The 27,822-nt window shown below is 43.0% G+C and overlaps 3 protein-coding genes across 3 annotated transcripts in view; 1 reads left to right on the forward strand and 2 right to left on the reverse strand.

Annotated features, from left to right (window-relative positions):
• Nucleotides 1-59: 59 nt before the first annotated feature.
• On the reverse strand, nt 60-5,531 carry LOC311120763 (transmembrane gamma-carboxyglutamic acid protein 4-like). Its single transcript, XM_084195339.1, has 7 exons — nt 5,322-5,531; nt 4,551-4,666; nt 4,272-4,435; nt 4,144-4,171; nt 3,573-3,714; nt 2,610-2,798; nt 60-2,103 (listed from the first exon to the last, which is right to left on the reverse strand). Exons 2-7 carry the CDS (start codon nt 4,660-4,662, stop codon nt 2,076-2,078), a joined length of 663 nt encoding a protein of 220 aa, XP_084051465.1. The 5' UTR covers nt 4,663-4,666; nt 5,322-5,531; the 3' UTR covers nt 60-2,075.
• A 4,123-nt stretch (nt 5,532-9,654) lies between these two features.
• LOC311120754 (eukaryotic translation initiation factor 3 subunit M) lies at nt 9,655-15,656 on the reverse strand. Its single transcript, XM_084195328.1, has 11 exons — nt 15,525-15,656; nt 14,273-14,405; nt 13,720-13,858; nt 13,368-13,491; nt 12,743-12,837; nt 12,136-12,219; nt 11,927-12,026; nt 11,636-11,717; nt 10,754-10,897; nt 10,572-10,632; nt 9,655-9,890 (listed from the first exon to the last, which is right to left on the reverse strand). Exons 1-11 carry the CDS (start codon nt 15,564-15,566, stop codon nt 9,767-9,769), a joined length of 1,128 nt encoding a protein of 375 aa, XP_084051454.1. The 5' UTR covers nt 15,567-15,656; the 3' UTR covers nt 9,655-9,766.
• A 10,568-nt stretch (nt 15,657-26,224) lies between these two features.
• The window catches only part of LOC311120759 (glutamine and serine-rich protein 1-like), a gene marked incomplete at its 5' end in the record, with an annotated part of 14,032 nt that continues 12,434 nt past the window's right edge, over nt 26,225-27,822 (forward strand). Inside the window, one exon of the mRNA XM_084195334.1 lies at nt 26,225-26,237. Coding sequence (XP_084051460.1) covers nt 26,225-26,237 — 13 coding nt within the window. The remainder of the gene's footprint in view (nt 26,238-27,822) is intronic.

Raw genomic sequence — 27,822 nt, forward strand, 5'->3', positions numbered from 1 at the left:
CACTGATCATATATTATTTAACACAATGACCTTTGCACTGACTTTTTTTTTTTTTTTTTACCTTTGCACGATCACCGAATTATGTAATGCATCATGATATAATTTGCAGACATAATTTAATGATCAAAATAATGATAGCCTTTGTGATTTTGTTGTAAACATTAACACATCACCATTCAAACATTCTTCAGCGAGACAAGACAATCATTAAAATGTCAATTTATGAAATGATCCTCTGACAGTTAAAATGTTTCATAGACTTACAGTACACAATCACCAGCACACATACAGTACATTGTCCCATGATGTCAACCTCACCATTGGCATCATTCATAGATATAAAATCCAAAGACAAAACACGCATGTCACTATACCTCCTAATCCTTACAGAAGTCATGCTCAGATGTGAGCAGTGTTAATTAAATATCCTATTTTACAGATGGATGGGTATGGAGGAAAGAAACAGCCCACTATTCATCAGTGTCCAGAAATAAATAGCTAATTATCCCGACCTGTGGTTGCAAAGCCCTATAAAAAAAAGAGCACCCTGTTATGACAATTAAAAAAAACACTTCATTAAATAACATGGATAGGTTTCTTCTTCATGAATGAATGGAGCTTCAGACAAGAGCAAAGACTTCCTGGGACACTCATTATAGCATAGCGTGTGATCAGTGCATGACCTGGGGAGGAAATCACAGGAACTGAGTACTGGCACCACAAATGTTCTACTGCTTGAGTTTCTGCACCTCCTATAGAATATTAGCTCAAATGTATTGCAGAGTTCCTGCACACACACATATATATATATAAACAGTGCAGGTAAATGAGTACCAGCACATACAGTATTTCAGTCCAAGTCAAGCACTGAGTGTGATGTCATCAAACTCACACAGTCTACTTGACCACATACAACACAAACAGTGAGCTCCAAAAGTATTGGGACAGTGACACATTTTAGTTGTTTTGTCTATGTACTCCAGCACTTTGGTTTTGAAATTATACAACGACTAGGAGGTTAAAGTGCAGACTATCAGCTTTAATTTGAGGGTATTTTCATCCATATCGGGTGAACCGTTTAGAAATTCCAGCACCTTTTGTACATGGTCCCCCCATTTTAGGGGACCAAAAGTATTGGGATAAATTCACTTATATGTGTATTAAAGTAGTAAAAAGTTAAGTATTTGGTCCCATATTCATAGCACTCAATGAATACATCAAGCGTGTGACTCCAAATGTGTTGGATACATTTGCTGCTTGTTTTGGTTGTGTTTAAGATTACTTTGTGCCCAATAGAAATTAATGGTAAATCATGTATTGTGTCATTTGGGAGTCACTTTTATTGCAAATCAGAATAGAATATGTTTCTAAACACTTCTACATTAATGTGGATGCTACCATGATTACGGATAATCCTGAAGGAATCGTGAATAATGATGAGTAAGAAAGTTACAGATGCACAAAGATCATACCCCCAAGACATGCTAACCTCTCACCATTACAATAACAGGGAAGGTTAGATATTTGTGCATCTGTAACTTTCTCACAAAAAATTGTGTCACTGTCTCAATACTTTTAGAAGAATGTGGAAGCATCAATTCTCTCCGTCCATCCTAACACTATGCTCATATTGTGTAAGGCGACAGTAGTATTGTGTGTAGACTCAATACGGTTTCTCATGCTTCATTTTCCGTTCATAACAGCAGAGCAGTTGCCAGGTTACAGTTAAACTAAGATATATCATGTCAAGTATTACCTCACTGGTTATGGGTTAGAGCGGGTCCAACTCAAAAGTTGACGTAAGTGAGGAATAAAGTAATGAAATCCATTTTGGCACATGCAGAAAAATAGCTAAACATTTGTACAAATAGATAAATACGCTAAACATTGCAGGTAACGGAAGAGGTAATCAGTCACACAGATCTACAATTATCAGAAGGTATTACAATCCAATAAAATCACATCTTGAACATGCATGGTTGAGTACAACCATGTAAAGTAGATAGATCTAAACCTCTTTCGTAGCATTTGATGATGCTCAATATGGAGACATTCATCCAGCGAGGTCAAAGGTGCTATCGTCGAATACTTCCAGGTTGAGACCTGTGGGAAAGAAACAAGAATGTAAACATGTTGTTCACCTAACAAGGCAAGGTACGGTTAGAAATAACTCTATTGTCTATAAACCAAAATAAAATCTTTAAAAAATTGCTTTGAAAAAGATTTTAATGTATGAACATTTTTGTAGTTATAATTAAATTCAAATAGGTGGAGCAAGTTTTTGGGTATGTGTGACAGTGTTGGTTGCGTCAATCTCCTTCCCCCAACCTGGGCTCGAACCAGGGAGGACACTGAACCCATCGACAACTGTTACCCACAAAGCATCATTACCTGTCACTCAACAAAAGCAGTGGCCCTTGCAGAGCAAAGGAAACAACCAGTTCAAGGTCGCAGAGCGATTTAACGCTAGTAGCGCGCACAGCTAACTAGGTAGCCATTTTACATCGGCTACACTCACCCCCCTTTGACCTCCTCCTTCTCCGCAGCAACCCCAGCAGCCGGCACAATCTTGTGTGTGTGTATGCATGAGTATGTGTGTGTGTGTATACCCAGGGTAAGGAGGAGGGGGGGCGTCGTGCGTTCCGGTTTTGCCAATAGCGTCCTCGTAGGAGGGCAGGCCAGGGGGGTCGATCTCCTCCAGGGGGGGTGGGGGCATGAGCACGGGCTGCAGAGAGACCTCATCCAGTCTCCGCATGATCAGCGAGGCGTTACTGCGCCTTGGACGCACCCTGACAGAGCTGGAAGAGACACAGTCAGGAATTATGCAGTATCCCTTTGAAGAATGTGTGCACACACACACACACACACACACACACGTCAGCACCTGCTTACACACATAACCAACCAACCAACCCCCCCACCCCCCCCCCCCGCACACAGACAGCACCTGCACAAACACCCACACAAACTACAGACTATGCAATCTACTCTTTTTTAGGAAGGCCCTAAAAATTGTCAAAGACTCCAGCCACCCTAGTCATAGACTGTTCTCTCTGCTACCACACGGCAAGCGGTACCGGAGCGCCAAGTCTAGGTCCAAAAGGCTTCTTAACCGCTTCTACCCCCAAGTCATAAGACTGTTGAACAGCTAATTAAATGGCTACCCTGGACTATTTGCATTGACCCCTCCCCTTTTTACGCTGCTGCTACTCGCTGTTTTTATCTATGCATAGTCACTTTACCTCTACCTATATGTACATATTACCTAAATTACCTTGACTAACCTATACCCCCGCACATTGACTCGGTATCGGTTCCGGTAAATAGCCTCGTTATTTTATTGTTACTCTTTTATTTTTTTACTTTAATTTATTTAGTAAATATTTTCTCAACTCTTATTTTTCTTAAAACTGCATTGTTGGTTAAGGGCTTGTAAGTAAGCATTTCACAGTAAGGTCTACACCTGTTGTATTTGGCGCATGTGACAAATAAAATGTGATTTGATTTAATTCAAACTATTGATCCAGTGACCACTGTCATTCAGTCAACAAAATGGCCCACATCTAACTCACCCTGCACGTGAGAGGTTATCCTTACAACTCCCCTTGCAGAAGTACCAGACCAACAGGCCGACGATGACGATGGCCACCCCTGCCACGATCAGACCCACAAGCAGGGCAGTCACATCCAGCCGCGATGGCCGCGAGTCGTAATCTGTGGGATCACACAAAAATAACCAATGTAAGTATTTTTGCACATATGACACACTGCAAGATTCCTAAATATGCTGCCAACTCTCCTTGAGAGAGTCACAGTGTATGGTGCTTTTTCTCCTTTTTTAACTAGACTCATTTCTACCAGAGTAACCAGGTTTGTGGACTCTCCAGCCATCCTGTAACATTTATGGACTAATAAACCTGTCAAGGAGAAAATAAACTGGACTGCAGAACTTGAGGGCTTCAGTTGCACCCCTGGGCTATAGACTGCATTAGGTTTAGCATTTTGTCCTCCTGCTTGAGGGAGTCTTTCACCTCTCTGTACCCATCAGTGCAGTAGGAAAAGCCTGTGCGATTAGTAGTTGTACAATGGCAAATAGTTGACCTGTGACATACATGTAGTTATACTTAGTCATACTTCTCTTACCCTCTTTGTACTTTTTCCAGAAGTCATCCTGCAAAGTAACATAAAGACAACATCAGGTTGTTGTGTGGTCATGTGACTAGACCTACCACACAAACTCTGGCTGAACACTTTATCTCAGCATCACTTACTGTCTGAGGGACATTTTCAAAGACCTCTCGTGCTTCCTCATAGTTGCAGACTTCTTCAAAGCACTCCCTCTCCAAATTCCCAGGAGTGAAGAGCTCAAAGTCAAATCGGTTGGCCAATAGATGGCGTCCTAAGAATGCATTTGCCTGCTCCTCTTCCAGGAAAACTAGGGGACCCAATCACATGAGTGGAACAAAATTATGCAAACAATACTTTAATACTATAATTTAGGAATATAACCAAATTATATTTTTAGACATGTTTGTAAACTCATGTCTCACCTTCTTTTGACTGGTCCTCCGTCCCTGTGGTGTGTAATAACTTTCTCATACAAGCAAAGTTTCCACAGGGAAGCAGTTGATACAGTATGAATAAATGCAAAAGCATCGCCATTCACCTGCGGATAATGAGTTGAGCATAGGTTATAGAGATTAGAACATGCATTTCAGAAGTGAGTGACAACAAAACATACCCAGTTTTTATCAAAAAGCTGTTCAGAAGCCTATACAGTTTATGTTGATAGCTTAGTCATTATTTTCTTAAAATGTGCATTTTAATTTTACACCTTAAATTGTTCAAACTGAAATGTCACTTTTTGGGCGACCAGACCAAATTCACATAGAAGTATGAATTATAGATCTGTCATTCTCATTGAAAATAAGTCTAAGACGCTCTAGATCTATATTATGTGCTTTATTTATATGCTTCCCATTCTTAAATGTCGGTTTTTGCCTCGTTTGCTTTCGGTTTCGTACACCAGCTTCAAACAGCTGAAAATACAATATTTGTGGTTATGGAAATGATATTTCACAGCGGTTTCGATGGTACAATGATTCTCCACACTATACTTGGCGAACTATTAGAATTTTAGCAACCAGCAAATGGCAGAGCGATTCCTGCATTGCGCACCTTTAACTTTAAAACGTGTGTAAAATCCGGGAAGAGTGTGTAAAATCCAGGAAAAAAACAGGCTACTCCACGAAATGAATGTTACTGAGCAGGTATAAATGACAGTGATTGTTGACTGGTGAAACTGAAATGAAAGCACCTACCTTGAACGTTCGCCGATAACAGCTGTGTTTGATATTATATTTCCTTATAAAAACACTCAGAACACTTATCATCAATAGTCAACAACACCGCATGACAAAATATTATAATTCGTCAAATCAATAAAAGTAAAATATTCCAGGAAGCGCGAAGTTTCTGTTTACTCCCAACAACTGTGAGCTCACCTCCTGTTCTGTAGTAGTTACGTACCTGTACAGACCTGACTAATCAAGCTTTTCACCTGGATACACTGATCTACAGTGCAGTGTGAACACTTGGTGGCACTTGAAACCACTAAACAAGAGAGAAGCAGCACAAGAGTGAATCTAGTAGAGTAGTAGACTTTCAAGAGCCTTTAAAAACGTTTACTCTACATTTAGCTTAGAACAAATAAACAAGCATGTTATAAATTGAAAGAGGTTTGCCAACTCATGCTCCACTGTCGAAACAGGCACTTCACAATCAGGGAAGTATGGGAACTAATGGATGTCATAATGGCTAACAATACCATGCAATATCACGCCAAAACATAAAATCACATTCTACTGTAAGTCTTCGTTTCCACTCTCAATTTACTTTTGTTGAAATATATATATATATATATATATATATATATATATATATTTTTTTTTTAAAGTCCATATCTAAGAGAGGTCAGAGGTCATTCAACTGGAGATTAATGAGGCATATATGGTACTAAACATTGAATGACATTTTGTGGAGAGAGAAATATGTACCCTCTGAATCTAATGGATGTGTACCAGTTTTCCACAAGACCTGTTCCTTTTTGCAGACCATGACTTCATGGCCTGGATTCCTAATTTGCCTGCCGCGTGACCTGTCTCAGCAAATTTACCTTTATCCCTGAGATTTACTGGGATTGACTAGGATAGCCGAGTTTAACAACCTTTTAATGGGGCAAAAAACCCTTGCATGTAATATTTCACCCCAAATGGCTAACCATTTTATCCAGAGTGCTCTTTGTGGTGTCCACAATGCTGCCTCTGCGCTTTAAATGTGAGTGTATGAATTAGCCAGGTTAAAACCCACAGGTTCATGTTCCTCTCAGCCCACAGAAGAGCAGAGGTGTGCGTTCTTGATAAGACAACCTTCCCCGTGCCACACTCTGTCATAAAATATCCCTGTCACAACAGCAACCCCCAAGACACACTGCAAACGTATCACAAACCCCCAAGACACGCTGCAAACATATCACAAACGTCAACAAAACATCCTGTGTCAACTCAGGGTTCTGCTAAGGCTGATGTAACGTGTTAGTGTTATCAGAGCAAATAGCCTGCTCCTGCCTGGTCAACACTCCTGTCAGTCTCATTACACTGGTGTTTGTCTTGTCCACTCTGTGTAAATAGGTTTATCTCCATCACGAGTGCTAGGCCACTATTTATGTAAAGTAGTGATATGGTAGTGATATGTAGAGACAGAGAGACATACATAAAGAGAGAAATGGTGCTAATTGAAAGTTAATAGGATGTCTTCTCCTGTCCTGTGCTCTGCTGTGTGTCTGGACACTGTCAGGGCTTTAGATTTGCTCTGAGGAATGTTCATACAGAGAATGAAAGGCTGATGCAAAAGTGAAATTCCTGACTTTATCTAGTGTGTGACGCTAGATGATATTACAGAAAGGCTTTAAACATGCACTCTGAGGCAAGGCTGTGATGATTGAGTACCATGCTCTGGAAAAGTGATAATATTCTCAGCGGTGGGAATATTCCAAGTCAGCATGATCTGTTGAGAGTCTGACTTCTTACGCACATCCATAGCACATTATGTCTTTAAGGCATAATGAACGGTATAACACTAACAGTCACTGCTGTCCATATGCATACTGTTCATATTTAGTGGAGTACACTCCTTTCACATAGCACACAGGATATCAAATTCACCTTCAAGCTGTTTTATGGTGAGTAGCCAGAGGCGTATGATACATAACAAATGATCAGCCAGGCCGACTCAGCCTTACTGTGGTCAACACATCTTCTGGTCCATCCAGGTTACGATAGGAGTATCAGCTCATTTGCCTTTTAGCACTGAGCTGCGTGGAGGAACTACCAGCTTCCAACCGTGATAAGACAGGGGTCATGAAACATGTAGCAAATAAACCAACTGGAGAATGACGTGAAAGTTACAACTGGGAGATCTCACGACACACCATCCATGAAACAGTAACTTAGGGTCTGAGAGACAAATCAGAGAGTGAGAAAGAGGGGAAAAGAGAAAGAGATTTAAGATGGGGGGGAGAAAACACCAAGGTGAGAGAAGATAGAGGAGAAACAGAGTTCAAGAAAGAGAAAGAGAGAGAGAGAGAGAAAGGGAAACAGAGAGAAAGGGAAACAGAGAGAGAAAGCGAGAGAGGGAGAGAAAGAAAAATGTGAGATCTTTTAGATTTTATTTGGATCCCCATTAGCAACAGCTAGTCTTAGTGGGGTCCGACACAACTAAAAATACACTACAGACAAAAGGCTTTACAAGTTACATTTAAAACATTAACATGTAGTGTGTGTGTGTGTGTTCATCTATCAGTTACACATACATGTCAGTACATACACACATAAAGCAGAGAGAGGGAGAGAAAGAGAGGGGGAAACGGAGGTAGAGCAGGAGAGACAGAGAGACAGATGGAGACCGACTCAGACAGCGAGAGATTGGGGGCAGGTTAATGGGGGCTTCGACAGTGTTCAGTAAACCTAACTCTCTCTCACTACATTAGTCTAAATCTGCTTCCTCTGTGGCCCACCTTGCTGGTGGTGACCATGATGAGGTTGAGCTCCTGGGGAAGTGTTGTGTGATTTACTCCCTCTGATAAGACCAGGGGATGCTTCTCCCAGAGGACTCTGGGATAGGAGTGAGCCTTGAGCTTCTGCAGGCGCTGCTGGGCCAGAGCTGTGACATCACCATTAACACACAGGTTGCCGGTTGGTTCTGGCTCTGCCCAGCAGACTGGCAAAAATGCTGTTGCTCCCTTCTTCACGCTCTCTTCAGAATAAACTTTGTTTTGATTGACAAATAACCGTTGCATTTCTGCTGTCTAAATGAAATGTGCACGGATGTTACATATTTTTGAAAAAGTCCCTAAAGTTCCTTACAATGTAAAGGCACGTTATGTTGCAATTTGTTGTCAAAAGTATGACAGCAGTGGTGTTTTAGCAAGAAGTTGACTTGACACTACTTCTGTGTTTCATCAACTACATTTCATCAGTCCCTGAGGGAGAGAACTTTGAGAGAACCCTTTTACATCTAATGCCTGATCCAACACATACATCAGCACAGTTCATAACCTAATGCTCTGGAATCCTGCTAGAGATGACATTTTAACACAGAGTGTAACAGCCAATCATTTGTCCTCTTACAGCATTAGGAGGGAGTGGAATTCCATTCTGGTCAGCTCATTAGTGTATTTTGTGGACATTTTCTCTTTTATCATTCAGAATTCTCCAACAGTGTCCAGGGCTGTTGAAGTGTTTAACGTTTCCTGTTGACATTTTGCATGAAGTAAGATGGACCAGGGTAGTGCATGGAATGTGGTCAACGCCAGTCGCTAGTCTTCTGTGGAAGTGCCACAGATAAAGAGAAGGCACGTCATACCGCAAATATCACAGTAAATGTTGTTCAATGTTGAGAGAAATCATTTAAATTCAAAGGTGGCCTCGTCTGCTTTGTATCAGAGGTGGGAGACCATTGAGAAAATAGAAGAAACCTGCACACTGCTCTTGATAGTATCCCTGCTCTTTAATAAGCTTTACGTATCGACCTCAAGTCCTTCGTCAGAGCTTTTATTAGGTTTTTTATTTATTAGCACTCTTATGAAGACATAGCTCCACCCACATCCGTTCAACGCATCGAATGGGGTTGGAGTCCAGGGAAAATAGGTAAGACCATTCCCCCAAAGTCTTAAACGCTAGCGCTGAAATGAACACTGCTCGGACATCAGCTGAGGAGTCAGGTTGAGAGCGCTCATAACAGTAGGGTCTATAAAGTTCTTAATCAGGAGATCCATGTCACCCTCAGTAACAGGCCCCCAGTCACACTCCATCTCACATTGCCACTCCGGGTCTAACTAGAGCCAGAATCTCACATTGCCACTCCGGGTCTAACTAGAGCCAGAATCTCACATTGCCACTCCGGGTCTAACTAGAGCCAGATGCTCCGGGTCGCCAGGTGAAGAGCCAACATTAACACAACAGACGGCAGCTTCTCTGGACAACACGGTCACAGCTGATGTTAGCATGTGATGCTGAAACTTCTGCGCTACCACTTACCCCTGTAAACAGCTAGACACGATTTACAACTGGTATTAATACAAGCAATACAACCATGGAAGATCTCAATTAGTCTTTTATTGGGTGAATATAAAAATGGTGACAGAAGATTCAACCAGAGTTCGATAATAGAGGGAAGTATTTTAAAGAGGGTTTTGGAGATGGAGATCTTAGGCAGAGGGGGACAGGGTCTGGAGGCTGGTCTTCACGGTTGCCAGATTGCCCTTCCAGGAGCTGAGACTGTCGTAGAGCTGCTGCCACTGCTGCTTGCCGAAGGTGCGGTGTGTGCTGTGGCTGATGGGGGCAGAGATGGAGACACACAGTCAGGGAAAGGGGAGCGTACCCTGAAAGGTATCATTGGAAATCTCAGAGCTTTGAGTCTCCCTCCGACAAAGTAGTGCCAAATACGTCTGAAGTGCCACGAGGGGAGACATTTTCCTCTTATCATACAGACAACCAAACCCTATGATTAATAGGTCTACATAGAACATACCCCAAACGTAAGCACCAATCAGATCAGAGTCAAACGGAACCTGCTTTGTAGCAGAGAATAAAAAGAGATGTCTAGATTTCCTTTACGGAAACCTATCAACAATAGCATTTATACTCAACTGGCAAAAAATAAGTATCCACAGGTGAAAAAAAGTATTTCTGTACAGCAACACAAGAACAAAGACAAACTGTATGTTTGTATAATTGGGAGCTCTGAAGGAAGGTTCTCAGAAACCTTGACCTGATTGCTACACAGTAAAGAGACTGTCTCTAGTACAGGGTCGTATTCATCAGACACCAAACGGAAGAAAAAGGACTGAAAAGGGGAGGGACTACTAGTTTCCTGTTGCAAAAATGTTTTTCTACATTGCGCCTTAAATGAACACGACGCAGCTTTAGCCTGCCAAACGCAGCCGCTAACATCGCAGAACACACTTCATTACAATGCCACGTAAAAAAAAAAAAAAGACTGTTCTGGCTTACCTCACAACAACTTTTCGCTGTGTCTGGTCAATTTTGCAGTACACCATCTTAGTCCGAACGGCTACAGACAAAAGAAGAGATAGGAAGAGGGGAATTACAGAGCTGTCAGAGGGGAGTATAGTATTACAGAGATAGTGTGTGTGTGTGTGTGTGTCAGATTGGATCTGAGGCGGTGTTGGTACCGTCGATGACGAAGGCTTCTACTTGGTCTTCTTCTATCTGCAGCTCCTGCTGCATGGTGTCAAAGGAGATCTCTTTAAACTCCACCGCCATGCCCATGAACGTCAGCAGACGCATCTTAGCCATGTTCTGCTCATGGTTGAGACCTGGGGACAGGAGGACAGAGTTATTAAAACACAAGAATAACGTCATGATTGACACCTGGGGACAGGAATAACATTATGGTTGAGACCTGGGGACAGGAGGACACAGTCATTAAAACACAGGAATAACAAGACATGACAATTAAATAGATAATCAATCAATAGCAGGTCACCAACTCTTAGGTACCATTAATCATGAGATCGTTAACTACAATTACTGAATACACATTAGGAAAACCTAAACAAACAAATCAACAGTCAATTGTCAGTTGGCTGGGTGATTAAGAATGTAACTCACTAAGGTTCAAACTCTCAGGGCAACATCGGAGGGAAACTCCAAGAAATAATCATTCTGTGGTGGAGTATGAACACACAAACACACTCAATCCCACTTGACTCAGGGAGGTTCCCTTGGCTAAGTGTCCAGCAGTGTGTAACTAGTGACTAGGCATATTAACACAAACACCACTATACCACGATGTCTGCAGTGAGAGCCAACCCCACCTGCCCTGTGTGGGAGGACCAACCATGTTAATTGGACCACTATGTTCTCAGCAGTGTGTGTGTGTGTGGACAGAGACACACTGCTGACACACACAAACAAACACACACTCCAACACTGTATTCACAGAGGTCAGCGATTTAGGCTAGGCAGGGTGTGTGTGTGTGTCCAGTGCATTTGATCTCTGCAGTCAGGTCACTAGCCGCGAGGTAGCCCCATCGAGTCTTGAGTTCACTCACCGAGGGAATCGATAAAGTCTTTGTTGCTCTGGTAAAACTTCACGTAGGCAGCTAGCTTTGCACTCACAAAGATGGTCAGGAGCTGGGAACGAGGGAGAACAGAGAGAGAGAGACGTGGAAGGCTATGTAGTCACTGTTAAAACTATCAGGTAATAATGTGGCATCATTGTTATGAATCGATTAATATGAACCTATTAAATCCTCCTCTGTAGTGCCAACAACAGCGTTAAAATGTTACTGCCTTGTTAACATTAGGATGAGCTGTTCCCTGAGCTGGGGTTCAGGACTCACATCATGGATGAGTTCTCCCTCTAGGAAGCGGACAGGTTTGAGGGCCAGGAGGTGGTCCAACAGGAAGGTGTTGGGGTCTTTCAGGGCTCGCACAATGCATCTGGGGGGAGGGACGACAGAGGGGTGAGTGACAGCAAAGACAGCCAGTCATATGTCAGATCTTGTAGTTATGATGGGTTGCAGTAGGGTAGAGGTGTGTATGTGTGTACCTGTGGGCATCAACACGTGCTTGTGAGGCGTTGTCCTCTGTGTAACTCCCCAGCAGCTCCACCATCACCTTAGCTGCAGCATCGCTGTAGAGGAAAACACACACACTCAGTGACACAAGGACAAACAGCAACACACACACACTCAGTGACACAAGGACAAACAGCAATACACACACTCACACCCAGTGACACAAGGACAAACAGCAAAACACACACTCAGACACACTCAGTGACACAAGGTCAAACAGCATCACACACACTCAGTGACACAAGGTCCAGCTCAAGAAAAATACATTGCAGATACACAACACATATCCCATTGTAATGAGGAATTACTTTTAGAAAAATATGGAAAACGAGGACGCCACCAGGTACCAGACTGTGTGCGATGACGCCACCAGGTACCAGACTGTGTGCGATGACGCCACCAGGTACCAGACTGTGTGCGATGACGCCACCAGGTACCAGACTGTGTGCGATGACGCCACCAGGTACCAGACTGTGTGCGATGACGCCACCAGGTACCAGACTGTGTGCGATGACGCCACCAGGTACCAGACTGTGTGCGATGACGCCACCAGGTACCAGACTGTGTGTAGTTAGTTACCTCTTCTTACATTCGACCAGGGCCTCGTACACCAGCCTTAGCAGTGTGTGTTTCTTCTCTGTGTTCAGGTTCCAGTCTGTGATCCACTTACGCACCTGAACCACAAACACACAAGCAGAACCATGGAAACATCAATCATCCTTCCTCTACAATGTCTTGTTCCTGCAGAGCCCTTACATGTGAGTGGAAAAGTGTGGTCTGAGCGCATTGGATGTGCACATCGGTGAGAACAGTGTGCACAGTTAGAGTGTATAGAGTGTGCACAGTGAGAGTGACAGTGTATGGCGAGTGTGCACGGTGAGAGTGACAGTGTATGGCGAGTGTGCACGGTGAGAGTGACAGTGTATGGCGAGTGTGCACGGTGAGAGTGACAGTGTATGGCGAGTGTGCACGGTGAGAGTGTCAGTGTATGGCGAGTGTGCACGGTGAGAGTGACAGTGTATGGCGAGTGTGCACGGTGAGAGTGACAGTGTATGGCGAGCGTGCACGGTGAGAGTGACAGTGTATGGCGAGTGTGCACGGTGAGAGTGTCAGTGTATGGCGAGTGTGCACGGTGAGAGTGACAGTGTATGGCGAGTGTGCACGGTGAGTGTCAGTGTATGGCGAGTGTGCACGGTGGGCGTACCTGGTCGAGGTCCGTGGGGATGAAAGCGATTGCGTTGCAGGTGGTTGCTACCTTGATGAGGTTGCAGTAGACTGTGTACCTCACTGGGGCTGTCTCATCCATGCCATGGAACAGGTTACTCAGCCTACACAACCAAAACCATACAAGTTAGTTTGAATGTATCATTAAGACATGGGTTAAGGTTAGTGTTTACAAGGGTCCCACTTCTTCCACAGTGCATAAACAAGCCCAAATCTTCGGTCGCTGATTCCATGAACTACGTCCTAGTGATCCAGGCATCTAGAGTGGATGGCTGCATACTTCACAGGTCAGGAAAGACTAGTAGAGAACAGAGAAGAGTGTGTGGACTTACAGCTGCATCCTCAGGGAAGGCCTCTCTCCCTCTCGGGACTTGACCAGCTTCTCACAAAGACTCTCGATCAGGGCCTCCTGTTTCTCCGCCTCCAGGATGAGTAGCAGCGACACTATGCTGTTCATCACACTCTCCACTTCTACAGAGAGGAGAGAGAGAGACAACTATCAATCACAATGATACCATTCATCATGATTAAAGACTCATTCATACAAGCCACTGTTAGGAGGAGACAGAAAAACAAACAGAGGTGGGGGTCCATGAGGAAAAAGACAGGATGGGTAGAGAGAGAGAAAGAAAAACAGCAAGTGAGGAACAGCAGATTAATTCAGGGAAAAAGACAAGGAGGGGGAGGAGGCTGACAGACAGAAAGACAAGAGTGAGAAAGAGGAGAGTTTACAGTTCATGTGTGTGCTGACACACCATACAGAGACAGGTGTATCTGTAGATGCCTTGGGCATGTTTGCATTCTCTACATGGATAAGTCAACTATGTGAGCAGTCCTTTAGAAGTGCCAGTGGCTATAGGTTAGAGTTTCCCTGGTGTCACTCACCTTTATCGTCGTCCTTGAGGCAGACGTCACAGGCCTCGATGATTTGAGCCAGGTCCACATGGAGACCGCATTCCGAGTTCTCCTCTGAGATCTCTGCTCCTTTGGCTTTTATGTAGGCCCTGAGCTCAGAGGCCTGTCAACAACACGTAATAAGAGAACAGGGGTGTATTCATTAGTCGGATTCCATAGCAATCCGTTTTGTCTGTGAAACAGTTCACTCCAAACGTAAAACGTTTTGCAACGAAAACGACGTTCTATTGGGTCCCTTCCCATTTCCTTCTGTTTGGTTCCTTGAGTAAACGGTTTCCGTTGTAAAACGTTTTGCAACGGAATCTGACTAATGAATACACCCCAGATTAAACAAACTGCAGACACAGCGTTGACACTTTATTAGTCCAATAACAAAACATTCACTACTTAACAGCTGATACTTGAGATATTTAAATTGTACATTTGATTAAGGCTGCACAATGACGTATTTTCCTTCTCCAAGCCTTACAGCTGGCAGTAAATCTATACATTACAGATAGCTCGTGTATTCATACAAGGCATGTAAACTATTCTAACCAGCTAGCTAGTTAACTAGCTAACGTTACATTGGGTGCAAACAATGTACCCACATGTACATATTACCTCGACTAGCCGGTGCCCCCGCACATTGACTCTGCACCGGTACCCCCCTATATATAGCCTCCCTACTGTTATTTTATTTTACTGCTGCTCTTTAGTTATTTGCGTTTATTTTTTTTGCTTAACACTTTTCTTATTTTTTTTTTTACTTTGCATTGTCGGTTAAGGGCTTGTAAGTAAGCATTTCACTGTAATGTCTACACCTGTTGTATTCGGCGCATGTGGCAAATAAAATTTGATTTGAAACAGTGAAACAAATTGTTGTTGTAGATTGCAACTAGCTCGCTAGCTATCTAACGCGCACTCCTAGTTACGTGTAAAACAAATGCCTCAGCTGGCAATACGTTGCATTAAGCGAATACAAATCACGGGGGACATAGCTAATACAGTTTACAAAGAGAATATTTAGATTCATTTTGGCTACTGGAGATGAAAATGGAACCAGCTGTAACATTAGCATGCTAGCTAGGCTAACTAGCCAGTGCACTGACCATAGTCATTGACTCATTAAATGGCTAACGTTAGCATGTTATCTGGCATGTCATCCTTTTTATCGTAACGTTACATATCGACATGAGTGTGCCCATAAAATAAAACTACTGCTAAAACACTTCAATCGTACCTGGTCCTCTTCGGTTATGTCGATAAATGCTGGGACACTCATTTTATAATTATTTTAGTGAGCCTAGATCAAATCCACGCTCGCACTACCACTGAGGCCACCGGAAAAGAAAACGCCATACTACCGGCAAACATGGTGCACTTCCGGGTCATCCTGTTAAAGTGACCGTAGTGATAATTCAGTTGGACTGGACTGTTCGCATATTTTTTTATACAAAATGCTCAGGTAGCCTAAACATGCTCAGGTAAACCTCTACATTACATTTATAACATACTGGGAAACAATGTAATGTTTATTAGTGTTTGATAATGTAATTATGTAATTATGATACAATGTAACCATTTCGTTTTTGTCCCCCCCCACCAGTTTCTTTGAGAATGTCATACAATATCGTTGATAAACACTGTTTTATTGAAGGATTTCAATAAGGATTCCCGAGATACTAAATGTGTGAAACAGGTAGTGGAATCATATAATTCTGTTTCTTTTGCTAAATGATTTCTGCACCAGCTGGAAATGGATAACCTCAGTTTGAGTGCTCCAAAAAGAACAGACAGGGTTCAAAGTGTATGGTCAGGTTCACAAGATAACGAGACCCACTGCCATGGTCCATGCTATCCTTTCTCCTCTTCTTATCCAGGTATCAATCTCTCATCTGGAGGGCTAGTCCCAGGATGTCTTGGCTGAGAGTTACAGTGGTAGAGGTGATCCTCGGACGGAGGTTATCTGGCTGAGTTACCTCCCTGTTCAGACCACCATGACTTCCCCCAGAGTTGACACCGGAAACAATGTGAGCATCAGAGGGGAGCACATTTACACAGCCCTGCCACTGACCCAGCGATATGGCACCAGGGCCTGTATATCAAGTGGGATGTGGTGATTTTGTCAGCAGCAGTGGCAGGCCACTTTCCCCTGGAGTGATTGAGGGTGGGGTGGGGTGGGGGGGTGGGGGGGGGTTAAGAGTAGCTGGAGATGCAGTTGCCCCTAAAAGCAGGCTCAGGTTACAAGCTATTGGGGTGTAAAGCCATACATCTTCAGGTTAAGAGTAAAGCCAAGCACCCTCCACTCCCAAACAATGGTGGTCTCTTTTTTCCTCTTCACCGTCTCATAAAACAGATACTATCCTGACATGGATACCAAGTCTTGGTCGGTTAACTGTCTCAACTTTACCCAGCATTGTTTCCTCTCGTACCTGTAGAGCAGCTTGCTGTAATCCATTTCCTTCTATGTTGCCCATTTGGGACACTTTGATATGGCATAGAAATTGCTTTTTAACTTATCTAATAGCAGTGAGATATGAACTGCACATAGGTCACAGTTTGCATATAACAAGTCATTCCTGTTTGATTACAGGAATATTTCACATCATGAAATGGAGAGAGAGAGTTTGCAGAACTTCCGGACAGACCATAATTCCTGGAGAGTCTGCCAGTCAGATATTTCACGTAGCAGTTACAGTTTAGACCGAGCTGAGTTCATTTTTATTATGTTTAGTAGGATAAGGATCTTAAAATAGGGCGCTAAGGGTAAATGGTCGGTGGAGTGTTTCACCATAGCCCCTGTACAATGCGTAACCCTCATTGGCCTGAGAGTGCCTGGTACCAAGCACCAAGCTCCTCCCCCCCCTCACTCTCTCCTTGCCCTCGTTGGCTGTCACAGCTAGGAATTTATGGCCGCTTCTACTCCCAAAGTGTGCTTGCTTGTGTAACTCCGAGCCTTTCATTAGCTGATTAACGACTGTTGTCAAGTGCCTGTTGTATTTCAACTGCAGAATAAACTTTTATTTTTTATGGTTTTGAAGCTCCAGATGCATACGAGACATTATTTGTCTTTTTTAGGAGAATCATTAAAACGCCAGGTTTTGATATGATCCTATGTATCAGAGAGGGCATGTCAAGCATCTCCTGAACATATTCTTCCTACGGTTAGATCCCACTGGGCAAAAACGGGTTGAATCAATGTTGTTTCCACGTCATTTCAACAAATAAATTAAAAGCGATGATGTTGAATCAACGTGGAAAACTTATTGGATTTGCAAAAAGTCATCAACGTAAGGGAATTTTGTCTTTTTTTTCACCCAACGTTTAACCTAAATCCAGTGATCTGGTGAAATGTTTTGTTGATTTCAAGTTGAATTCACATTAGTTGACAACTCAACCAAAATAAATCAAAATTAGACTGTGAAATGACTTCTGTGCCAATTGGGATCTTCTTTGATTAAAGAGAGGTATAAAGTGTTCAGGGTGTAAACCACAGACATTATGAGGCATGGTCTTACAGGGTCATTGGACTGAAACATTACCTGGTCCACTGTGTAATAATGTGTCTGTGTTATTTCTCATAGCCAGGCTGATCTCACTCTGACCCAATATACCTCATGTTTCCTACAGTCAGTGTGTCTGCTGCAGACTGCCAATGTTTGTCCCCACTGCTGTTTGGTGTGTGTGTGTGTGTGTGTGTGGTGTGTGTGTGTGTGGTGTGTGTTTGAAAGCGCGTGAATAAGGGATGAGTGTGTGCATTGAAGTGTTAGTGCAAGTGAAGTATTTGTGTGCACATTTCAATAGAAAATGACTGGTTAGTGGGCTCGAAGTCAGCCTCATCAGCTATTGCAGTATGTGTGTGACTCATCTGCAGAGTTTATACGCTGAGTTCACAGGAAATTGTTGGTACATGACTGTTTCAGAGTAGCAGATAGCTTATGTTAGCTGTGCCACACTGCAATCAGAGTGCAACTTATTCAGAAATTCAGCACAAAGGAATGTCCTCAATGACATCAGCTATAGCAATGGCAGAGATGAACACGTCCTCTCTTTGACATTATGGGGGTGTGAAAAGAAAAGGCTGTATTAGGAGAGGATTTTATTTAGGTGTCTGTTGTCTCAGCCAAGTGTAGCCTACCCACCTACTAACCCTAACCCTAACCCATCACATAAATCGCTCTCATGATCATCATCACACAACATGGTCGCCCAACTTTCTCCCTCTGGTTCCCATAGTCCTCCTCACCTCCTCACCTCCTCAACCACTGTCCAATCCCCTGCCCTGGGCTCATCTATCAGACTAGCAGTGACCTCATCAAAGAGCCGCCTCGCTTGAGTGAGCGCTGGAATAAGACGAAGTTGCCCCTAAAAAACGGATATACGGTCAGTTTTGCATTTCCATCCTGAATGGTTCAGGTTAGGATTTGAGGAGGGTAAACTAATCCTAAATTGTAATGTATGCCATTTTATGCCAGTCAGAGGTCTATCTTGGTGTAGAATTGAAATGGTGAGAAGCAGATGTATTCTATCATAACTTTTCAGTGTTATGATAGAAGTACACAGTGATGGTCCTCTGTAGCTCAACTGGTAGAGCACGGCGCTTGCAACGCCAAGGTAGTGGGTTCGATCCCCGGGACCACCCATACACAAAAATGTATGCACGCATGACTGTAAGTCGCTTTGGATAAAAGCGTCTGCTAAATGGCATATTATATTATTATTATTATACTGACCCCTCCTAAATATTCTACCCCTCCCTACACCTCTTGCACACATGCACATTGTACTTCATCTAAAAAATAAATGTGTAGACCTTATGTTGTTCATCTAGTTGATGACTTGTTTTCTCTCAAAGCATCAGACATGACCTTTGGCGTAGTCGGAATGATTTCCCGTGATGATCTGCCTCCCTGTGTGTGTGTGTGTTTTCACGTGCATGTTTGTCTGTGCTCGCCTGTGTGTATCTTGATAGATGCTGCATGTCTGTGGTCTGCTTAGATAGCTGTTCAATGACTGTGATCCGTTATCTGGTCAGACACTAGATAATCAATACTGAAAAGGAGCCACGATCTGATTGACCTCTGACCTTCCAGATTGGGGGAGAAAAAATATACCCTAAATGAGGTGACAAAAGATATATACACTACCAGTCAAAAGTTTGGACACCTACTCATTCAAGGGTTTTTCTTTATTTTTTACTATTTTCTACATTGTGGAATAATAGTGAAGACATCAAAACTATGAAATAACACATATGGAATCATGTAGTAACCAACATTTTTTTTTAACAAATCAAAATATATTTTATATTTGAGATTCTTCAAATAGCCACCCTTTGCCTTGATGACAGCTTTGCACATTCTTGGCATTCTCTCAACCAGCTTCACCTGGAATGCTTTTCCAACAGTCTTGAAGGAGTTCCCACATATGCTGAGCACTTGTTGGCTGCTTTTCCTTCACTCTGCGGTCTGACTCATCCCAAACCATCTCAATTGGGTTGAGGTCAGGGGATTGTGGAGGCCAGGTCATCTGATGCAGCACTCCATAACTCTCCTTCTTGGTAAAATAGCCCTTACACAGCCTGGAGGTGTGTTGGGTCATTGTCCTGTTGAAAAACAAATGATAGTCCCACTAAGCCCAAACCAGATGGAATGGCGTATCGCTGTAGAATGCTGTGGTAGCCATGCTGGTTAAGTGTGCCTTGAATTCTAAATAAATCACAGACAGTGTCACCAGCAAGCACCCCCACACCATAACACCTCCTCCTCCATGCTGTACAGTGGGAACTACACATGCGGAGATCATCCGTTCACCCACACCGGTCTAATGTCCAATGCTCGTGTTTCTTGGCCCAAGCAGGTCTCTTCTTCTTATTGGTGTCCTTTAGTAGTGGTTTCTTTGCAGCAATTAAACCATGAAGGCCTGATTCACACAGTCCCCTCTGAACAGTTGATGTTGAGATGTGTCTGTTACTTGAACTCTGTGAAGCATTTATTTGGGCTGCAATTGCTGAGGCTGGTAACTCTAATGAGCTTATCCTCTGCAGCAGAGGTAACTCTGGGTCTTCCATTCCTGTGGTGGTCCTCATGAGAACCAGTTTCATCATAGCGCTTGATGGTTTTTGCGACTGCACTTGAACAAACTTTCAAAGTTCTTGACATTTTCCGTATTGACTGACCTTCATGTCTTAAAGTAATGATGGACTGTCGTTTCTCTTTGCTTATTTGAGTTGTTCTTGCCATAATATGGAATTGGTCTTTTACCAAATAGGGCTATCTTCTGTATACCCCCCTTACCTTGTCACAACACAACTGATTGTCTCAAATGCATTAAGAAGGAAAGAAATTCCACAAATTAACTTTTAAGAAGGCACACCTGTTAATTGAAATGCATTCCAGGTGATTACCTCATGAAACCGGTTGAGAGAATGCCAAGAGTGTGCAAAGCTGTCATCAAGACAAAGGGTGGCTACTTTGAAGAATCTCACATTTTTTTGGTTACATGATTCCATATGTGTTATTTCATAGTTTTGATGTCTTCACTATTATTCTACAATGTAGAAAATAGTATTCTAAATGTAGAAAATAGTAAAAATAAAGAAAAACCCTTGAATGAGTAGGTGTGTCCAAACTTTTGACTGGTACTGTTAATACTTTATTTATTTAAATATTAGTTTCCTATTTCCACACAGAAGCCACATTTTGACTTTTATTTTCCACCTTCAGGACAGTAACATTTCACACCATAAACTGCCACGTAGGACCACTGTTTTACCAGGATTAATTTACATACTGGCCATGACTATGTCCAGAAAAGAAACATGCAATATGAAACACTGACATCAGTCACATGCCATATCTCTTAATGAGCACATACCAACTCCATATCACTAAGAAGTTGGCTAACTTTCAAACTGTGGGTGAACAGTTAGCATTGAGCTATCTGATTTCATGAATTCCCCTTTGTGGAATATGTGTGCTCTGTTTCAAACTAATGTAATGAACAAGGAGCCACAATGTGCTAAGAATCCCATCTGAATGACCCAGTCAGTGCAGCGGAAATGGGAATGGGGCTTTGGGAATGATAGATTGGCCTCTTGTCATCAGAGAGTGTTTATACAACGTACACTCATCGACTACAAGGAGCGACTGAGGTTAGAAAGGCAAGTAGGACTAGAACGTAGTGTGACATGCGTACGATATCGTCACAGATCACAGACAGAAATGTTATTAAAACAGATATTTCTCAATGCACTGTTGTTGTGTGGCGTATTCATTTCCCAGTATACCTTGATGCATGTTAAAGTACATGACTTTGACATTTTCTCCTCAACTGTGCTGTTTATTTAATCAACTTCCACCGGTGAATGTCCTTGGGAAACTTGGTCATACTAGGATCAGAATCAGAGCCAGACGCACAAACACACCATCCCCACACATCTCTGGATGACCGTGCTGACACAATGTCTCATGGGTCTGAATTCTCGGAAAGCATGGTTTTAGAAATAGCAAATAACATCATCCTCATTTTCACTTTCAGTCAGGATTTCTTAGAAATAAGCTTAGAAAAGGGGAGAGAGTGGGTGTGTCAGTATGTGTACTGGCTCATTGGTGCGCTAGGTGGGGTCAGCAAGAAAGCAACTGGCCTCTTACTGGAAAAAAGTCAACTGAAATGTGGTGAGCCAACTCCTTCACTGTGACATATGGACCACTTTTAAAACCACATCTGACATTTTCCATCATCATCATCATCACCATCATCACCATCATCACCATCATCATCATCATCACCACCATCATCATCACCACCACCATCACCACCATCATCATCATCACCACCATCATCACCACCATCATCACCATCATCATCACCACCATCATCATCATCATCATCACCACCATCATCATCATCACCACCATCATCATCATCACCACCACCACCACTATAACCATGATCATCATCACCACCATCATCATCATCACCACCATCAATACCACCATCATCACCACCATCATCACCACCATCATCACCACCATCACCACCATCATCATCATCAACACCGTCATCATTACAACCATCATCATCATCACCACCATCATAATCATCACCATCATCATCATCACATTTTTTAAACATTTTAGTCATTTAGCAGACGCACTTATCCAGAGCGACTTACAGTTAGTGAGTGCATACATTTTCATACTACGACCATAATCACCATCATCATCACCACCACCATCACCATCATCATCATCATCATCACTACCACCATCATCACCACCATCATCACTACCACCATCATCATCACCACCATCATCATCCTCAAAATTGTTGCACTGTCGAAAGTAATGATTTTTGTTGCACTGTGTACTCCAGATACAGTTGAAGTCGGAAGTTTACACAGACTCAGGTTGGAGTCGTTTTTCAACCACTCCACAAATTTCTTGTTAACAAACTATAGTTTTGGCAAGTCGGTTAGGACATCTACTTTGTGCATGACACAAGTAATTTTTCCAACAATTGTTTACAGACAGATTATTTCACTTATAATTCACTGTATCTCAATTCCAATGGGTCAAAAGTTTACATACACTAAGTCGACTGTGCCTTTAAACAGCTTGGAAAATTCCAGAAAATGATGTCATGGCTTTAGAAGCTTCTGATAGGCTAATTGACATCATTTGTGTCAATTGGAGGTGTACCTGTGGATGTATTTCAAGGCCTACCTTCAAACTCAGTGCCTCTTTGCTTAACATCATGGGAAAATGAAAAGAAATCAGCCAAGACCTCAGGATTTTTTTGTTGTTGACCTCCACAAGTCCGGTTCATCCTTGGGAGCAATTTCCAAATGCCTGAAGGTACCACGTTCATCTGTACAAACAATAGTACACAAGTATAAACACCATGGGACCACGCAGCCGTCATACCACTCAGGAAGGAGATGCGTTCTGTCTCCTAGAGATGAACGTACTTTGGTGCGAAAAGTGCAATCAATCCTAGAACAACAGCAAAGGACCTTGTGAAGATGCTGGAGGAAACAGGTACAAAAGTATCTATATCCACAGTAAAACGAGTCCTATATCGACATAACCTGAAAGGTCGTTCAGCAAGGAAGAAGCCACTGCTCCAAAACCGCCATAAAAAAACAGACTACGGTTTGCAACTGCACATGGGGACAAAGATCGTACTTTTTGGAGAAATGTCCTCTGGTCTGATGAAACAAAAATAGAACTGTTTGGCCATAATGACCATCGTTATGTTTGGAGGAAAAAGGGGGATGCTTGCAAGCCGAAGAACACCATCCCAACCGTGAAGAGCGGGGGTGGCAGCATCATGCTGTGGGTGTGCTTCGCTGCAGGAGGGACCGGTGTACTTCACAAAATAGATGGCATCATGAGGAAGGAAAATTATGTGGATATATTGAAGCAACATCTCAAGACATCAGTCAGGAAGTTAAAGCTTGGTCGCAAATGGGTCTTCCAAATGGACAATGACCCCAAGCACACTTCCAAAGTTGTGGCAAAATGGCTTAAGGACAACAAAGTCAAGGTATTGGAGTGGCCATCACAAAGCCCTGACCTCAATCCTATAGAAAATGTGTGGGCAGAACTGAAAAAGCGTGTGCGAGCAAGGAGGCCTACAAACCTGACTCAGTTACACAAGCTCTATCAGGAGGAATGGGCCAAAATTCACCCAACTTATTGTGGGAAGCTTGTGGAAGGTTACCCGAAACGTTTGACCCAAGTTAAACAATTTAAAGGCAATGCTACCAAATACTAATTGAGTGTATGTAAACTTCTGACCCACTGGGAATGTAATGAAATTAATAAAAGCTGAAATAAATCATTCTCTCTACTATTATTCTGACATTTCACATTCTTAAAATAAAGTGGTGATCCTAACTGACCTAAGACAGGGAATTTTTACTAGGATTAAATGTCAGGAATTGTGAAAAACTAAGTTTAAATGTATTTGGCTAAGGTGTATGTAAACTTCCGACTTCAACTGTATATCATGTGTATATGACTAATAAACAAAGTTGAGCTTGAGTGTGTTCCTCAGACAGACACAGCTGTTGGGGTGTGGTAGGGTGAAGACAGTGTGGTGTTCCTCAGACAGACACAGCTGTTGGGGTGTGGTAGGGTGAAGACAGTGTGGTGTTACCGTAAAGAGCTGCTGATGGGTGTCTGTATCCTCGCAGAGCTCTGACTCACTAACACCAGCTGTGGTAAACCAGTCAGCCTCATAGGTACTGTAGCCTGATATACACTGTAGCCTCATAGGCACTGTAGCTTGATAGGCACTGTAGCTTGATAGGCACTGTAGCTTCATAAGCACTGTAACTTGATAGACACTGTAGCCTCATAGGCACTGTAGCCTCATAGGCACTGTAGCTTCATAGGCACTGTAGCTTCATAGGCACTGTAGCCTGATAGGCACTGTAGCTTGATAGGCACTGTAGCCTGATATACACTGTAGCCTCATAGGCACTGTAGCCTCATAGGCACTGTAGCTTCATAGGCACTGTAGCTTCATAGGCACTGTAGCCTGATAGGCACTGTAGCTTGATAGGCACTGTAGCCTGATATACACTGTAGCCTCATAGGCACTGTAGCCTCATAGGCACTGTAGCTTGATAGGCACTGTAGCCTGATAGGCACTGTAGCTTGATATACACTGTAGCCTGATAGGCACTGTAGCCTGATAGGCACTGTAGCTTGATAGACACTGTAGCCTCATAGACAATGTAGCCTGATTGGCACTGTAGCTTGATAGGCACTGTAGCCTCATAGACAATGTAGCCTGATTGGCACTGTAGCTTGATAGGCACTGTAGCCTGATAGGCACTGTAGCCTGATAGGCACTGTAGCCTCATAGACAATGTAGCCTCATAGGCACTGTAGCCTGATAGACACTGTAGCCTCATAGGCACTGTAGCTTCATAGACAATGTAGCCTGATAGGCACTTTAGCCTCATAGACAATATAGCCTGATCGGCACTGTAGCCTGATAGACACTGTAGCCTCATAGACAATGTAGCCTGATCAGCACTGTAGCCTGATAGGCACTGTAGCCTGATAGGCACCGTAGCTTCATAAGCACTGTAGCTTCATAGGCACTGTAGCCTCATAGACAATGTAGCCTGATCGGCACTGTAGCCTGATAGGCACTGTAGCTTCATAAGCACTGTAGCCTGATAGGCACTGTAGCCTGATAGGCACTGTAGCTTCATAAGCACTGTAGCCTGATAGGCACTGTACTGGAGTATGGCACCTCAGTATTAGAGTACTGGGAGTCAGAAATGTTAGTATACATTGTTTAGGTTAAAAACTACCCATCACTCTTACCAAGTAATTAGCCAACACAACGACCCTCAGTCTTCCCATCCGCTGTCTGGGTGATTGTCACCACCCTGGCTCAGAGGGATCCCGTCCATTTCCCAGACTGGAATTTGGAGCTGTAGTTTTTCCTCAATATGAACTATAGTTGAAGGCTGTTGAAGCTGGAGCGTGGGCAGAGAGAGATATAGAGGGATGTGTGATTGAATGGCCCCACCGCTGGCAGCACCACTCTACTAGTAGTCTATGGGCCTCATCCAGTGTCCAACTACAACACAGAATATGCTGGTCCTCTTGGATAGTCCCAGTATCTCTTCTCTCTTCCTCTGTTCTTCTCCTCTGAAGTAGTGCCAGCTCCACCAAATGCTGTACTTCGTGTGTCTCCAGACACTCTTGTAAACATCTGCTGATTGGAAACCATCAAGTTTAGTCTTCCCTTCATATCATCCACCGTTTCATATCAAACTTCCATCCCACTCCACGTGTGATACTGATTGCAATGTCTGTAGTATTTGATCTTTGACATATCCCTAGTTATCGTCCCTTGAAATGTACTCTGAGGCCTTGATTCAGACATTATGGTACATTTGATACACTCACTATGGACTTCAAACGTATGGTCTTATCGTGTTTTCATTTAATAAGTTTGTCATTCAGCAGTGACTTTATTTGATCTGAGTGTTTTGTCTTTGTGCTGAGGCTGTCTCGTGTGAGAGAGAGAGAGAGACAGAGAGAGAGAGAGAGAGACAGGAGAGAGAGAGAGAGAGACAGAGAGCACAGAGAGAGAGACAGAGAGAGAGAGACAGAGAGAAGAGAGAGAGAGAGAGAGAGAGAGAGAGAGAGAGAGAGAGAGAGAGAGAGAGAGAGAGAGAAGAGAGAGAGAGAGAGAGAGAGAGAGAGAGAGAGCGACAGAGAGAGAGAAAGAGAGAGAGACAGAGCGACAGAGAGAGAGACAGAGAGAGAGAGAGAGAGAGAGAGAGAGAGAGAGAGAGAGAGAGGAGAGAGAAAAAAAGTTGTTACCGTACGACACACCACGTATTCACCCTACACACCCCTAATTGACAAACAAACAAACCAAAACAAAGGCAAAGTCTTCTCATGCTTTGTTGATTTAAAAAAAAGCTTTTGACTCAATTTGGCGTGAGGGCCTGCTATACAAATTGATGGAAAGTGGGATAGAGAGAGAGAGAGAGAGAGAGAGAGAGAGAGAGAGAGAGAGAGAGAGAGAGAGAGAGAGAGAGAGAAGAGAGAGACAGAGAGAGAGAGAGACAGAGAGACAGAGACAGAGAGAGACAGAGAGAGACAGAGAGCTGCAAGATTTGTGACCTGTTGCCACAAGAAAAGGGCAACCAGTGAAGAACAAACACCATTGTAAATACAACCCATATTTATGTTTATTTATTTTCCCATTTGTACTTTAACTATTTGCACATTGTTACAACACTGTATATATACATAATATGACATTTGAAATGTCTTTATTCTTTTGAAACTTCTGAGTGTAATGTTTACTGTTAATGTTTTTGTTTATTTCACTTTTGTTTACTATGTACTTCACTTGCTTTGGCAATGTTAACATACGTTTCCATGCCAATAAAGCCCTTAAATTGAATTGAATTGAGAGGAGAGAGAGAGAGAGAGAGAGAGAGAGAGAGAGAGAGAGAGAGAGAGAGAGAGAGAGAGAGAGAGAGAGAGAGAGAGAGAGAGAGAGAGAGAGAGAGAGAGAGAGAGAGAGAGAGGAGAGAGAGAGAGGGAGAGAGAGAGAGAGAGAGAGAGAGAGAGAGAGAGAGAGAGAGAGAGAGAACTGCTGTATCTTGTTGTGGGGGACTGAGAGACTAAGGCAGGAGATAGGTAGGGGTGACAGGAGGGAGTGTGACCCATCAACAGACAGCCTCTAGACCAGTGCTGTGTCTCACGCTAGCTCCTCTTTTCTTATCTCCACTCTGATACCCAGTTTACTTTGAAAGTGTGTTGAGAGTTGATAGGAAAAAACTAATAGGAAATTGTGTTTTCTAGCTAAGGTTCTTTAGCTTGCTGGGTCACTTTTGGAGGTTTGCCAATGTTGGAGAGATTGTAGGGATATTATTCAAGTGTAACAGTTGAAGTCAGAAGTTTACCCCATACACTTAGCCAAATACATTTAAACTCAGTTTTTTCACCAATTCCTGACAATTTAATCCTAGTAACAATTTCCCCTCG

Source organism: Coregonus lavaretus (genome assembly GCF_964263955.1).
Source record: "Coregonus lavaretus genome assembly, contig: HAP1_SCAFFOLD_431, whole genome shotgun sequence".
Taxonomy (NCBI): domain Eukaryota; kingdom Metazoa; phylum Chordata; class Actinopteri; order Salmoniformes; family Salmonidae; genus Coregonus; species Coregonus lavaretus.